The sequence below is a fragment of the Oncorhynchus tshawytscha genome, linkage group LG16 (genome assembly GCF_018296145.1).
Source record: "Oncorhynchus tshawytscha isolate Ot180627B linkage group LG16, Otsh_v2.0, whole genome shotgun sequence".
In the NCBI taxonomy this organism is placed as follows: domain Eukaryota; kingdom Metazoa; phylum Chordata; class Actinopteri; order Salmoniformes; family Salmonidae; genus Oncorhynchus; species Oncorhynchus tshawytscha.
In genome coordinates this window covers 11,932,087-11,944,324 of record NC_056444.1, presented here as the reverse complement: position 1 = coordinate 11,944,324, position 12,238 = coordinate 11,932,087, and the positions used below count along the sequence as shown (strand labels likewise).

Below are 12,238 nucleotides of genomic sequence, written 5' to 3'. Positions count from 1 at the left end.
CTCACCTTGCGTTGCCAAAACAATATTCTTGGTCCGCAGCTCAATTTGACCATAAATATCACAGTAGCTAATAGCCAGTAAGCACAAACTATTTAACAATCTGAGCAACTTTTGCTCTGTAACATATTACACTATTGAATAATGCAACCAAGGCACATTACACTTAAATAATCCAACAATTCACAAGCATTTGCAGACAATTAAAGGGTTTATATTCTTGCCGTACACATTAAATTAGCTGTCAATACACATAGCTAGCTAACTAACAACATGCTTCATGATCAAGTAACATTAGCATATCAATAATTGACCCCTCCCATACGAATATAAAAGTATTGTAACATTACATCGAGCCCTGAATGCTGATTGGCTGACAGCCGTGGTATATCAAACCGTATACCACGGGTATGACAAAACATTTATTTTTACTGCTCTAATTACGTTGGTAACCAGTTTATAATAGCAATAATGCACCTCTGGGGTTTGTGGTATATGGCCAATATACCACGGCTAAGGGCTGTATCCAGGCACTCCTCGTTGCGTCGTGCATTAGAACAGCCCTTAGCCGTGATATATTGGCCACATACCACACCCCCTGCCTTACTTACTTGCCTAGTTAAATATAGGTTAAATAAAAAAATAAATTATTGCTTAATTGTAATATAGCTAGGCTACACAGCTAGGTAACTTTAGCTAGCAAGCTAGCTAGCTAAAAAACATAATTTCTTCATCCTTCTCACATCAACGTGGTGGCTGTTAGCTGAATTTAGCTGAACCATAGCTACACTGTACAAAAATATAAACATCACATATAAAGTGTTAAATAAATGTATTTAAAAATAAAAGATCCCAGAAATTTTTCAGATGCACAAAAAGCATGTTTCTCTCATATATTGTGCACAAATTTGTTTACTTCCCTGTTAGTGAGCCAAGATAATCCATCCACATGTACCAGTGTGGCATATCAAGAAGCTGATTAAACACCATGATCATTACACAGGTGGACCTTGTGCTGGGGACAATAAAAGGCCACTCTAAAATGTGGAGTTTTGTCACACAACACAATGCCACAGATGTCTCAAGTTTTGAGGGAGTGTGCGTTTGGCATGCTGACTGCAGGAATGTCCACCAGAGCTGTTGCCAGAAAATGTTATGTTAATTTCTCTACAATAAGCCGCCTCCAACGTCATTTTTGAGAATTTGGCAATGTGTATGCCGTCGTGAGGGAGAGTGGTTTGCTGATGACAACTTTGTGAACAGAGTGCCCTATGATGGCGGTGAGGTATTGGTATGGGCAGGCATAAGCAACGACAACGAACACAAATGCACAAAGTCATTATGCCTATATGAGGTAAAAGAAAATTACCACATTGATAATACCCTGGGGAGTTGCTTCTTGCCTGGACCTGAGATTTATACACAGTTGATGTTTTAAAGCTACGGCGACAATTTCAGAATGTAACAGGCTGTTACTACAATTTCAAGTACAAACTAAATAAAACAAGTCTAAAAAATATAAGGAAAATGTCTGTAAATTTTAGCTTTCAAAAACATTACAATTCTGTTTACAGTGTTTACACTTAGAGGACGTGGAGACATGACAAGTTCACGTTGTTGTCACGTTCTGACCTTAGTTCTTTTATTTATGTCATTGTTTTAGTATGGTCAGGGCGTGAGTTGGGTGTCCCCGATGCACAGGCATAGCCCGGTGCGGTACATAGCAGCGCCTCGTATCGGCTGGGCTAGAGCGGGCATCGAGCCAGGTGCCATGAAGCCGGCTCAGCACATCTGGTATCCAGTGCGTCTCCTCGGATACATGGCCCCAGCCCTACGCATGGTGTCCCCGGTTCGCCAGCACAGCCCAGTGCGGGCTATTCCACCTCGCCGTACTGGCCTGGCTACGGGGAGCTTTCAACCCAGGTAGGGTTGGGCAGGCTCGGTGCTCGAGAGCTCCAGTGCGCCTTCACGGTCCGGTCTATCCGGTGCCACCTCCACGCACCAGCCCTCCGGTGGCAGCCCCCCGCACCAGGCTGTCTCTCTGTATCCTCCCTACAGGTGCTCCCATCTGTCCTGAGCTGCTAGAGTCTCCCGTCTGTCCTGGGCTGCCAGAGTTGCCCGTCTGTCCTGGGCTGCCAGAGTTGCCCGTCTGTCCTGAGCTGCCAGAGTCGCCCGTCTGTCCTGAGCTGCCAGAGTCGCCCGTCTGTCCTGAGCTGCCAGAGTCGCCCGTCTGTCCTGAGCTGCCAGAGTCGCCCGTCTGTCCTGAGCTGCCAGAGTCGCCCGTCTGTCCTGAGCTGCCAGAGTCGCCCGTCTGTCCTGAGCTGCCAAAGTTGCCCGTCAGCCAGGAGCTGCCGGAACCGTCAGTTAGCCAGGAGCTGCCGGAGCCGCCCGTCAGCCAGGAGCTGCCGGAGCCGTCAATCAGCCAGGAGCTGCCGGAGCCGTCAGTCAGCCAGGAGCTGCCGGAGCCGTCAGTCAGTCAGGAGCTGCCGGAGCCGTCTGTCAGCCAGGAGCTGCCGGAGCCACCCTTCACTCCGGTGCTGCCGGAATCTTGGGTCCCCAGTCCGGGGTCGGCGGCGAGGGTTGCCGCGTTAGAGAGGCCACGGAGGCGGGTAAAGAGGTGGAGAAGGACTATGGTGGAGTGGGGTCTACGTCCCGCGCCAGAGCCACCACCGCGGACAGATGCCCACCCAGACCCTCCCCTATAGGTTTAGGTTTTGAGGCTGGAGTCCGCACCTTTGAGGGGGGTACTGTCACGTTCTGACCTTAGTTATTTGATTTATTTCATTGTTTTAGTATGGTCAGGGCGTGATTTGTGTGGGTTGTCTATGTTCTATTTTCTATGTTGTGTTTTTGCGTTTGGCCTGGTATGGTTCTCAATCAGAGGCAGGTGTCGTTAGTTGTCTCTGATTGAGAATCATACTTAGGTAGCCTTTTCCCACCTGTGTTTCGTGGGTGTTTATTTTCTGTTCTGTGTTTTATTTCACCGTTCAGGACTGTTCGTTAGTCGTTTTATTGTTTTTGTTTCAGTGTTCACTATTCGTATTAAAAATCAAGATGAACACTTAACACGCTGCGATTTGGTCCTCTCCTTCATACGACGACCGTTACAGTTGTAGTATTATGTGTAGCCGAAAAGTCCTGTGACCCTTCAACTCTCGCCACTTAGAAATGCATTCACGTTTCACACAGCGGTAAACACACACACATCGTGACATGACATGCATACAACACACAAGTGTTACTTCACACCTCATATGGGACCAGTTGTTTGTCTGACAAGCAAAAATGAGGAAACCATTTGTCTGTGTGGTTGTGTGTGTGGTTTGTGTGTGTGTGTGTGTGTGTTTGTGTGGTTGTGTTTGTGTGTGTGTGTGTGTGGTTTTGTGTGTGTGGTTGTGTGTTTGGTTGTGTTTGTGGTTGTGTGTGTGTGTGTGTGTGTGGTGTGTGTGTGTGTGGTGTGTGTGTGTGTGTGTGTGGTTGTGTTTGTGTGTGTGGTTGAGTGTGTGTATGTGTGTGTGGTTGTGTTTGTGTGTGTGGTTGTGTGTGTGTATGTGTGTGTGTATGTGTGTGTCCCAGTTGACAATAGAACTAGAGCATAAGCATTGAATCAGTTGGTTCTTGAGGCTTCCTCTTCATCCATTCCTCTCTCTCTTTCGTCCTCTCAGAAGTTGCAGTGTGTATGTGAGCACAATACCTGTGGGGAGAGCTGTAATGAGTGTTGCCCTGGCTACCACCAGGAACCGTGGCAACCGGGAACCCTCTCCGATGGCAACACCTGCGAGAGTAAGCGGAACTTGGTCTTTATGGGCCTAAATAAAATATCATACTGTCAGCGTTTGCCAGTTGTCACTCAGTAAACAAAGACATGAAAATGACGTGCTGGATTTAGACTTCATTTAAAGTGTTCCAGATCAGATGAAATAACTTCTTCACGCTTTCAATGAAATCCACTCGCATGTCTCACCCATTCATTGACACACAAGACAGAGTTTTTGTTTCCTATCCCTATGGTGATGTTACCTAATTTAGTTTTATATTAATAGCTATTAAGCAGATTTTACCAAGGGGTTTTCCAAGCTTTTTATGAAAATGTGGTATTTTAAATCATCATCTCTCAGTTGTTTCAGCACCTTGACGAAATAGCACATACTGTGTTTACTCCGAGTACAGAATAAAATAAAAAACTGAAAAGTTGTCATATATTCTCAATAATAAACGACCCTTCAACTACTCTCCCATTGAGGTGCATTAGAAGTTATCTGATCGGTGTATGATCCTCCTCCACTAGAATGTAACTGCCACGACAAGGCCAACGACTGCTACTTTAACCAGACGGTGGCCAACCTCAAGATGAGCATGAACTCACATGGTGACTTCCATGGCGGGGGCGTTTGTATCAGCTGTACCCAGAACACTGCCGGTGTCAACTGTGAGGCCTGCGCAGATGGCTTCTACAGACCCAACAAGGTACTGTCCCCTCACTGACCCTGTAATTGGATGCCCTCTTTGTGTCTCTATGGTCCCCGTAATCCAATCCATCAATATGGTCCCTGTTTCCTGAGGACCCTGTGGTCTTCCTAAGTGGCATTTCTATGCACTGTTTTGTACATGCCCATTGTCTTTTGATTGGCTAATAAAATCGTTGTGTGTGCCTGATTACACACACTACCTAGTCTGGGATATGTGGCTCAGTGAAAGACTAGAATTACTGTAGAATGCAGCTATTTGGATCAATGGTGATTTTTTAAACTTGTAATTGCAGTGTGTGCCTAGTGTGGAATGTGAATGGTCAGTTGTGTATTTGTTTCCTTGTGTGTGTGTGTGTGTGTGTGTGTGTGTGTGTGTGTGTGTGTGTGTGTGTGTGTGTGTGTGTGTGTGTGTGTGTGTGTGTGTGTGTGTGTGTGTGTGTGTGTGTGTGTGTGTGTGTGTGTGCGAGCGTGTGTGTGCCTTGCATGTGTGTAGGTGTCTCCGCACAATGAGAACCCATGTGTGGAGTGCAGCTGTGACATGAAGGGGTCTTTGACTCCTGCCTGTATCAGAGATGACAACCACGCCAAGCCTGAGAATGGTACAAAAACTCTATTCGTTCAGATATTTTCTTAGTGACATTTTTGGGGATTTGTATGTATTGTATTGTATTGTATTGTTAGGTATCACTGCACTGTTGGAGCTAGAAACAGAAGAGTTATACAGTACCTGCCATAACATCTAGGGCGGCAGGGTAGCCTAGTGGTTAGAGTGTAGAGGCAGCAGGGTAGCCTAGTGGTTAGAGTGTAGAGGCGGCAGGGTAGCCTAGTGGTTAGAGTGTAGAGGCGGCAGGGTAGCCTAGTGGTTAGAGTGTAGAGGCGGCAGGGTAGACTAGTGGTTAGAGTGTAGAGGCGGCAGGGTAGACTAGTGGTTAGAGCGTAGAGGCGGCAGGGTAGCCTAGTGGTTAGAGCGTAGAGGCGGCAGGGTAGCCTAGTGGTTAGAGTGTTGGACTAGTAACCGGAAGGTTGCAAGTTCATACCCTATACTGTCTACTATACTATACTGTCTTGACTGTGCTGTGTAGGTCTGAACCCAGGCCAGTGTCTGTGTATGGAGGGCTTTGCGGGCGAGCGCTGTGACCGCTGTGCCTTTGGCTACAGGGACTTCCCCCTGTGTTCACGCTGTGAGTGCAGTCTGGAGGGCAGCCTCAACATCGACCCCTGCACAGAGTGCATCTGCAAGGTAACACTGGGGAACACGGCGCTATGGGTTAACTGTTAAACTGCTGTTAAAGTGGCTAATTTGGAATGTGTGTGTTTGTGTTTATATGTGTGTGTGTGTGTGTAGGGGTCAGGTGTGGGGTTGTGTGTGTGTGTGTGTGTGGGGGGGGTGTAACGGTGCACTTGCATGATGATTAACCATAATGTTCCTATTAAACCAAACCCCCTAACCTCCACTGTGTCTCTGTTGCAGGAGAACGTGATGGGGGCTGACTGTGACCTGTGTAAGCAGGGTTTCTTCAACCTGGAGGGCAGTGACCCAGAGGGCTGCACAGAGTGTTTCTGCTTCGGTGTGTCTGACGTGTGTGAGAGCTCACCCTGGTCTATGTCTCAGGTAACATACAGCCACACCCACATCCAAATACATCCTCATTATGAAATGTTTCTTTACACAAGAATATACAAACGATGCAGCAAACAACTCTAACAGTTCAGCATAGTTTTTTTTCAGCATAGAGCCTTTAAAATATTTGATACTGTAGAACTCAATAACAAATAACCAGTAAATTGGATCGGCCTGTGATGTTGTCATGGCGAGTTTATAGAACAAATAATTCTCCTGGCCCCACAGACAGTGCACTCCAATGGATGGCTCCTTACCTCTGAAAGCGTCTCTGTCTACACGGCACCCCTCATAGATGAAGACAACAACCTCATCATCCCAAACATCACCATGAGCCAATCGTACCGTTTTGTTTCTACATGGGCCGCCCCAGAGTCCTTCCTGGGGAAAAGGGTACGTTTCATTAGCATATACTGTACCTATGGAGTCCCCTATTCCTTTTCAGCTCAATGCTCCAGTGTCGTTAGCATTAGCTCTCTCATTTTGCTGTTCAGATAGCTAATGACCTGCATGTATTAGCTTCAAACAAATAGATTTTACAATCACCTCTCTCTTTCTCTCTCTCTCTCTCTCTCTCTCTCTCTCTCTCTCTCTCTCTCTCTCTCTCTCTCTCTCTCTTGTATTTCTCTCTTTCATTCATTCTCTATCTTTCTATTCTCTCTCTCTCTCTCTCTCTGTCTCTCTCTCTCTCTCTCTCTCTCTCTGTCTCTCTCTCTTGCTACTGTATTTTTGTTTCTCTCTCTCTCTCTCCCTGAAACGATTAGATTTCCACTCGTCCTGTTCTATCCTCCCACTGTGTGTTAACACAGGGTGCCCTGTAATTATAGTCAAGCAGGGCCAGGCACTTTATTCATCCCTGAGTTAATGATGTTCCACTCATTAGAAGCCTGTCTAATATGTTTGCTACCCCTTAGTCCCTCGGGTGATTACAGTTAATTCATTCATTAAAATGAGTCATTATCTATGGCATGTCCTTAATATCGGGTGGGAGGGAGAGATAAAGATAGGGGCAGTGTTTATCCTGAAGGGACAGATTTCATGGCAATATTTAGTGTGACGAATTTCCACTATTGTATATTGGCTGTAAGTACCGTTTTCTTGAGTGTAACACTTTTTCCAATGTTCTCTGTTCCCTTTTGTCATTGCTATGTGAAGCTGACATCGTACGGAGGGGTTTTGAGCTACAGCGTGGCATATGATGTTTCAGTGGACAACGTGGACAGGTCTCTGCCGTCACAGTTTGATTTGATTATTGAGGTAAGCTACTATTGGGCTAACTAAATATTGGGCTAACAGATATTGGGCTAACTAAATATTGGGCTAATAGATATTGGGCTAACTAAATATTGGGCTAATAGATATTGGGCTAACCAAATATTGGGCTAACAGATATTGGGCTAACTAAATATTGGGCTAACAGATATTGGGCTAATAGATATTGGGGTAACTAAATATTGGGCTAACTAAATATTGGGCTAATAGATATTGGGCTAACTAAATATTGGGCTAATAGATATTGGGCTAACTAAATATTGGGCTAATAGATATTGGGCTAACTAAATATTGGGCTAATAGATATTGGGCTAACTAGATATTGGGCTAACTAAATATTGGGCTAATAGATATTGGGCTAACTAAATATTGGGCTAATAGATATTGGGCTAACTAAATATTGGGCTAATAGATATTGGGCTAACTAAATATTGGGCTAATAGATATTAGGCTAACTAAATATTGGGCTAATAGATATTGGGCTAACTAGATATTGGGCTAACTAAATATTGGGCTAATAGATATTGGGCTAATAGATATTGGGCTAACTAAATATTGGGCTAATAGATATTGGGCTAAAATCCTAGATGCCATTACCTGCCATTGAGCAAGGCACTTAACCCCCCACGACAACAGCTCCACGGGCGCCCAGTGTGGCAGCCCCCCGCACCTCTCCAAAACCTCTATATGTGTGTGTATGTCCTGTATGTGTGTCTTTCTGAGGGGTTGGGTTAAATGTGTAAGTCAAATTTCGGTTGGACCTTGTGGGCAATTGACCAATAAAGAGATCTGATCAACCTGGCTATGGTGTTAGCGGTATGGAAGTGCAATGGAAGGCAAGACTAACTAAAACCTTCCCACTGGGCACAAACGTCAGTTCAACGTCTATTTTTGATTTACATTGGGTTGAGGTGTCAACTAACGTGAGTTCAACGTGAAAACCTCCAAAAAATGCACCATGACATTGGATTTAGGTTCAAAGTTGAGTGGAAAAAAAGACAAAATTCCTGTATGTTAATGACTTATTGCGAATCCAATCTTGATTCAGTGTCATCACATACATTCTTTTTGTTGTTGAAGTGACGTGGAAACAACGTTGATTCAACCAGTTTTTTCCCCAGTGGGTAATTTAAAAGAAACCTCTAGCCCCTAGCCCTTCAGTGATTGCAGACCTGAAGGAGTCATATAGATGATTGCAGAATCATCCCGGCCTAAATGTAAAACTATTCTTAAGGGTTGAGTACACCAACCCCTGAACCTACATCAGGTCATCATTGTCAATCAAAATGTGTTGCTAACTACCTTGTTTGGATGTGCCACCAGGGTAATGGGAGGACCCTGCGTCAGATGCCCCCCAGGCAGCTCTTGTTGACGCCCCTGCGTGAGCAGCATGTTTCTGTGGAGCTCTTGCCACAGGGCTTCGTAGACCTGCACACAGGTCAGAGGGTGGACAGGGACGAGCTGATGACTGCACTGGCCGACGTGGCCGGGCTGAGGATCAGAGGTCACCTCAATGCCAGTGCAGAGGGGGAACTCAGATTGAGCACTGTATCTCTGGACATGGTAGACATCAATTCTACTAACACAGTCCAGGCCCGGGACGTGGAGCAGTGTGAGTGTCCCTTGGGCTACTCTGGCACATCCTGTGAGGTAAAAACCCAGGTCATGTGACGGTGGCCAGATTGATACTGTTTACTACTGTAGGGTGCTTAGTCTAGTTTGTTAATGATTTGAGTTGTGTCCATTGTAAAAGCAAAGCTCATTATGTTTTTCAGTTGGCTTGGTTAGTTAGAAGAAGAGCATGGTGGTAGAAGAAGAGCATGGTGTTAGCAACAATGTTGCGGGTTCAATTCCCACATAACCCACATATTTTTGAATACGTGTTTACTATGTGTCACTTCAGGTAAACACAACTGCTAAATGATCATTTTATAGTTGTCTTTGTGTTTGTAGTACTGTGTGTATGGATTCAGAGGCTGGTGGGAGGAGCTATAGCTCATTGTTAATTGTTCATTGTTAATTATTGTTAATGGCTGGAATGGAATGAATGAAACGGTATCAAACACATCAAACATATGGAAACCAGGTTTGACTCTGTTCCAATTATTCCATTCCAGCCAATACAGTGAGCCCGCCCTCCTATAGTTCCACCCACCAGCCTCCTCTGTCTGGATTATATCATGTCATATGAGCCACACAATCTGAGTACCTGTGCTTACTGTATGTGACTTTGGGTAAAAGCGACCGACCGCTAAATGATGTATATAATTGTTGTTCTCTCTGTGTTTGTAGTCCTGTTCATCTGGGTTCTATCGCCTCGGGGGGATCCTGTTCGGAGGCAACTGTCTCCAGTGTGAGTGTAACAACCATGCTACGGAATGTGACATCAACAGAGTGTGTCTGGTGAGTCCTCTATCTGCAGCGTGTCATGTTTAGACAGCGGGGGGCATAGACATAGATATATGACACATAGATATCCCATACGTGTACAGCTATGGCTTGTTTGTTGACTCGAAGCGTGATCTCAACTTCTTCCACCACTATCTGTATAAAATAAGGACGTAGTCTCATCTAGCTATTTATCTGATCCTAACATCTGCACTAGATAACCTCTGAACCAGTCAGAGCTTCACTTCGCAGTTAGAGGCTACAGCACACCAATGAGAAAACCCCCAGTAGGAAGCTTCCTGGCTTGAGCTGTGTTTGTTGACAGTCATATGATGAATCACTCTTCTATGCAGCATCTGAAATGGCATCCTATTGCTAAATTAGTTTTTAATTTATTTTGGATTGTTTTACCTTTATTTAACTAGGCAAGTCAGGTAGTGCACTACTATATAGTGCACTACTTTTGGCTAGAGCCATATCCTATCCCCTATGTAGTGCACTAAATTATAGAGAATAGGGTGCCACTATGGACTGTGTTTCAACTGAATTCCTTGCTTTATTGGATGACAAGTTAATGCTGTGTTAGGCGTTTAAATGGCAGTGATTATCCAATGGCTACTGCCAGGCATCCGTTCTGTCAATATTCTATGTCAATCAAAAGACATGCTAAAGCTACTACATTCAATTGCAGTAGTGAAAATGCTTCACATTGATGGGGTTAGGTTTAGCGGTTAGATTTAGCAGTTAGGTTTAGTGGTTAGGTTTAGCGGTCAGGTTTAGTGGTCAGGTTTAGCGGTTAGGTTTAGCGGCTAGTTTTAGCGGTTAGGTTTAGCGTTTTGGTTGTTCAGTCATGTTTAGCGGTCAGGTTTAGCAGTTAGGTTTAGTGGTTAGGTTTAGTGGTTAGGTTTAGCGGTTAGGTTTAGTGGTTAGGTTTAGTGGTTCGGTTTAGTGGTCAGGTTTAGCGGTTAGGTTTTGCGGTTTGGTTTATCAGTCAGGTTTAGTGGTCAGGTTTAGCGGTTTGGTTTAGCAGTCAGGTTTAGCGGTTTGGTTTAGCAGTCAGGTTTAGCGGTTAGGTTTAACGGTTTGGTTTAGCAGTAATGTTTAGCTATTTGGTTTAGCAGTCAGGTTTAGCGGTTAGGTTTAGCGGTTTGGTTTAGCAGTCAGGTTTAGCGGTTTGGTTTAGCGGTTAGGTTTAGCAGTTAAGTTTACCAGTCAGGTTTAGCGGTTAGGTTTAGCGGTTAGGTTTAGCAGTCAGGTTTAGTGGTTTGGTTTAGCGGTTTGGTTTAGAAGTCAGGTTTAGCGGTTTGGTTTAGTAGTTAGGTTTAGCGGTTTGGTTTAGCGGTTTGGTTTAGCAGTCAGGTTTAGCGGTTTGGTTTAGCAGTTAGGTTTAGCAGTTAGGTTTAGCAGTTAAGTTTACCAGTCAGGTTTAGCGGTTTGGTTTAGCAGTTAGGTTTAGCAGTTAGGTTTAGCAGTTTGGTGCACTTAAAGGGATAGTTCACTTTTTATGAGCTTTATTTTTGACTTAGGGTGTTTATCCAAACAGTTTTTTTAAAAAGTGGGAAATAATCTAAAAGGTCCCCTGCTATGTTAACTATCCCATTAACAGTGGATGTTTAGACATCCCAAGAAAGTTGGTTGATATGGTGTGTCTATGGCAGCGTAAGGGCATGTGTGTCAGACCAGAAACATGTTTTATCGGGCACTGTCGCCTTAAATCTTTCCCCAGGACTGTACTCACAATACCACTGGGCCCCACTGTGACCAATGCCTCCACGGTTACTATGGCAACCCCTCTGAGGGCACCCCGGAGGACTGCCAGAGATGCGCTTGCCCGCTGACAGTGGCAACGAACAAGTGAGTGACTGTGCCAACATGCCATTCATTCAGATTGTACAATCCCTCTCCATGGCGATAGATGGGTCACATATGTGTGAACACTGGGTGGTGGAGAGTCTGGCTGATATTGGTTGTTGTAGGTTTCATGTCAATAACAGAATGTTTCAACTGTACCAGGTACTGTATTGCTTTTTTTAATGAAAGTCAGGTTAGCTGTTGTGTGAACTGATACCAAGCATAAAATTAGTGCTGGTGTTTCTCAATGTTAGAAGGGGTGGGAGGGGGTGAGATCTCCACTCAGACAATATGAAACGCTTAAAAGTTTTAGAAAAGCCCTAGAAATAGAAATCTCTTACCAGATAATGTGATGTCATCATTACAGTCCTCCCTGCTCACGCTCCTGTTGTCTTCTTCAGTTTCAGCCCCACCTGTCTCCTGGAGGGCCCTGGGCAGGTGACATGTGACCGATGTCAGCAGGGCTACACTGGGACTAAGTGTGAAAGGTATGTTGACTAAAGGTTATTAAACCATACATTCTCAGTTTGACCTTGTCTTCACTTCTATAACCTGTACTATATAAACAGTCATACAGTGTATTCGGAAAGTATTCAGACCCCTTGACTTTTTCCATATTTTGTTACATGACAGCCTTATT

At 44.8% G+C, this 12,238-nt stretch overlaps 1 protein-coding gene across 3 annotated transcripts in view; it reads left to right on the top strand.

Moving 5' to 3' along the window:
• LOC112216475 (laminin subunit alpha-1-like) overlaps positions 1-12,238 on the top strand; it is an 81,583-nt gene that overhangs the window by 33,645 nt on the left and 35,700 nt on the right. For all 3 annotated transcript variants that reach the window (XM_042298782.1, XM_042298781.1, XM_042298783.1), the window contains exons 7-17: positions 3,663-3,780; positions 4,286-4,464; positions 4,960-5,065; positions 5,549-5,706; positions 5,938-6,078; positions 6,316-6,480; positions 7,243-7,344; positions 8,683-9,009; positions 9,652-9,762; positions 11,474-11,601; positions 12,000-12,086. In XM_042298782.1, coding sequence (XP_042154716.1) covers positions 3,663-3,780; positions 4,286-4,464; positions 4,960-5,065; positions 5,549-5,706; positions 5,938-6,078; positions 6,316-6,480; positions 7,243-7,344; positions 8,683-9,009; positions 9,652-9,762; positions 11,474-11,601; positions 12,000-12,086 — 1,622 coding nt within the window. The remainder of the gene's footprint in view (positions 1-3,662; positions 3,781-4,285; positions 4,465-4,959; positions 5,066-5,548; positions 5,707-5,937; positions 6,079-6,315; positions 6,481-7,242; positions 7,345-8,682; positions 9,010-9,651; positions 9,763-11,473; positions 11,602-11,999; positions 12,087-12,238) is intronic.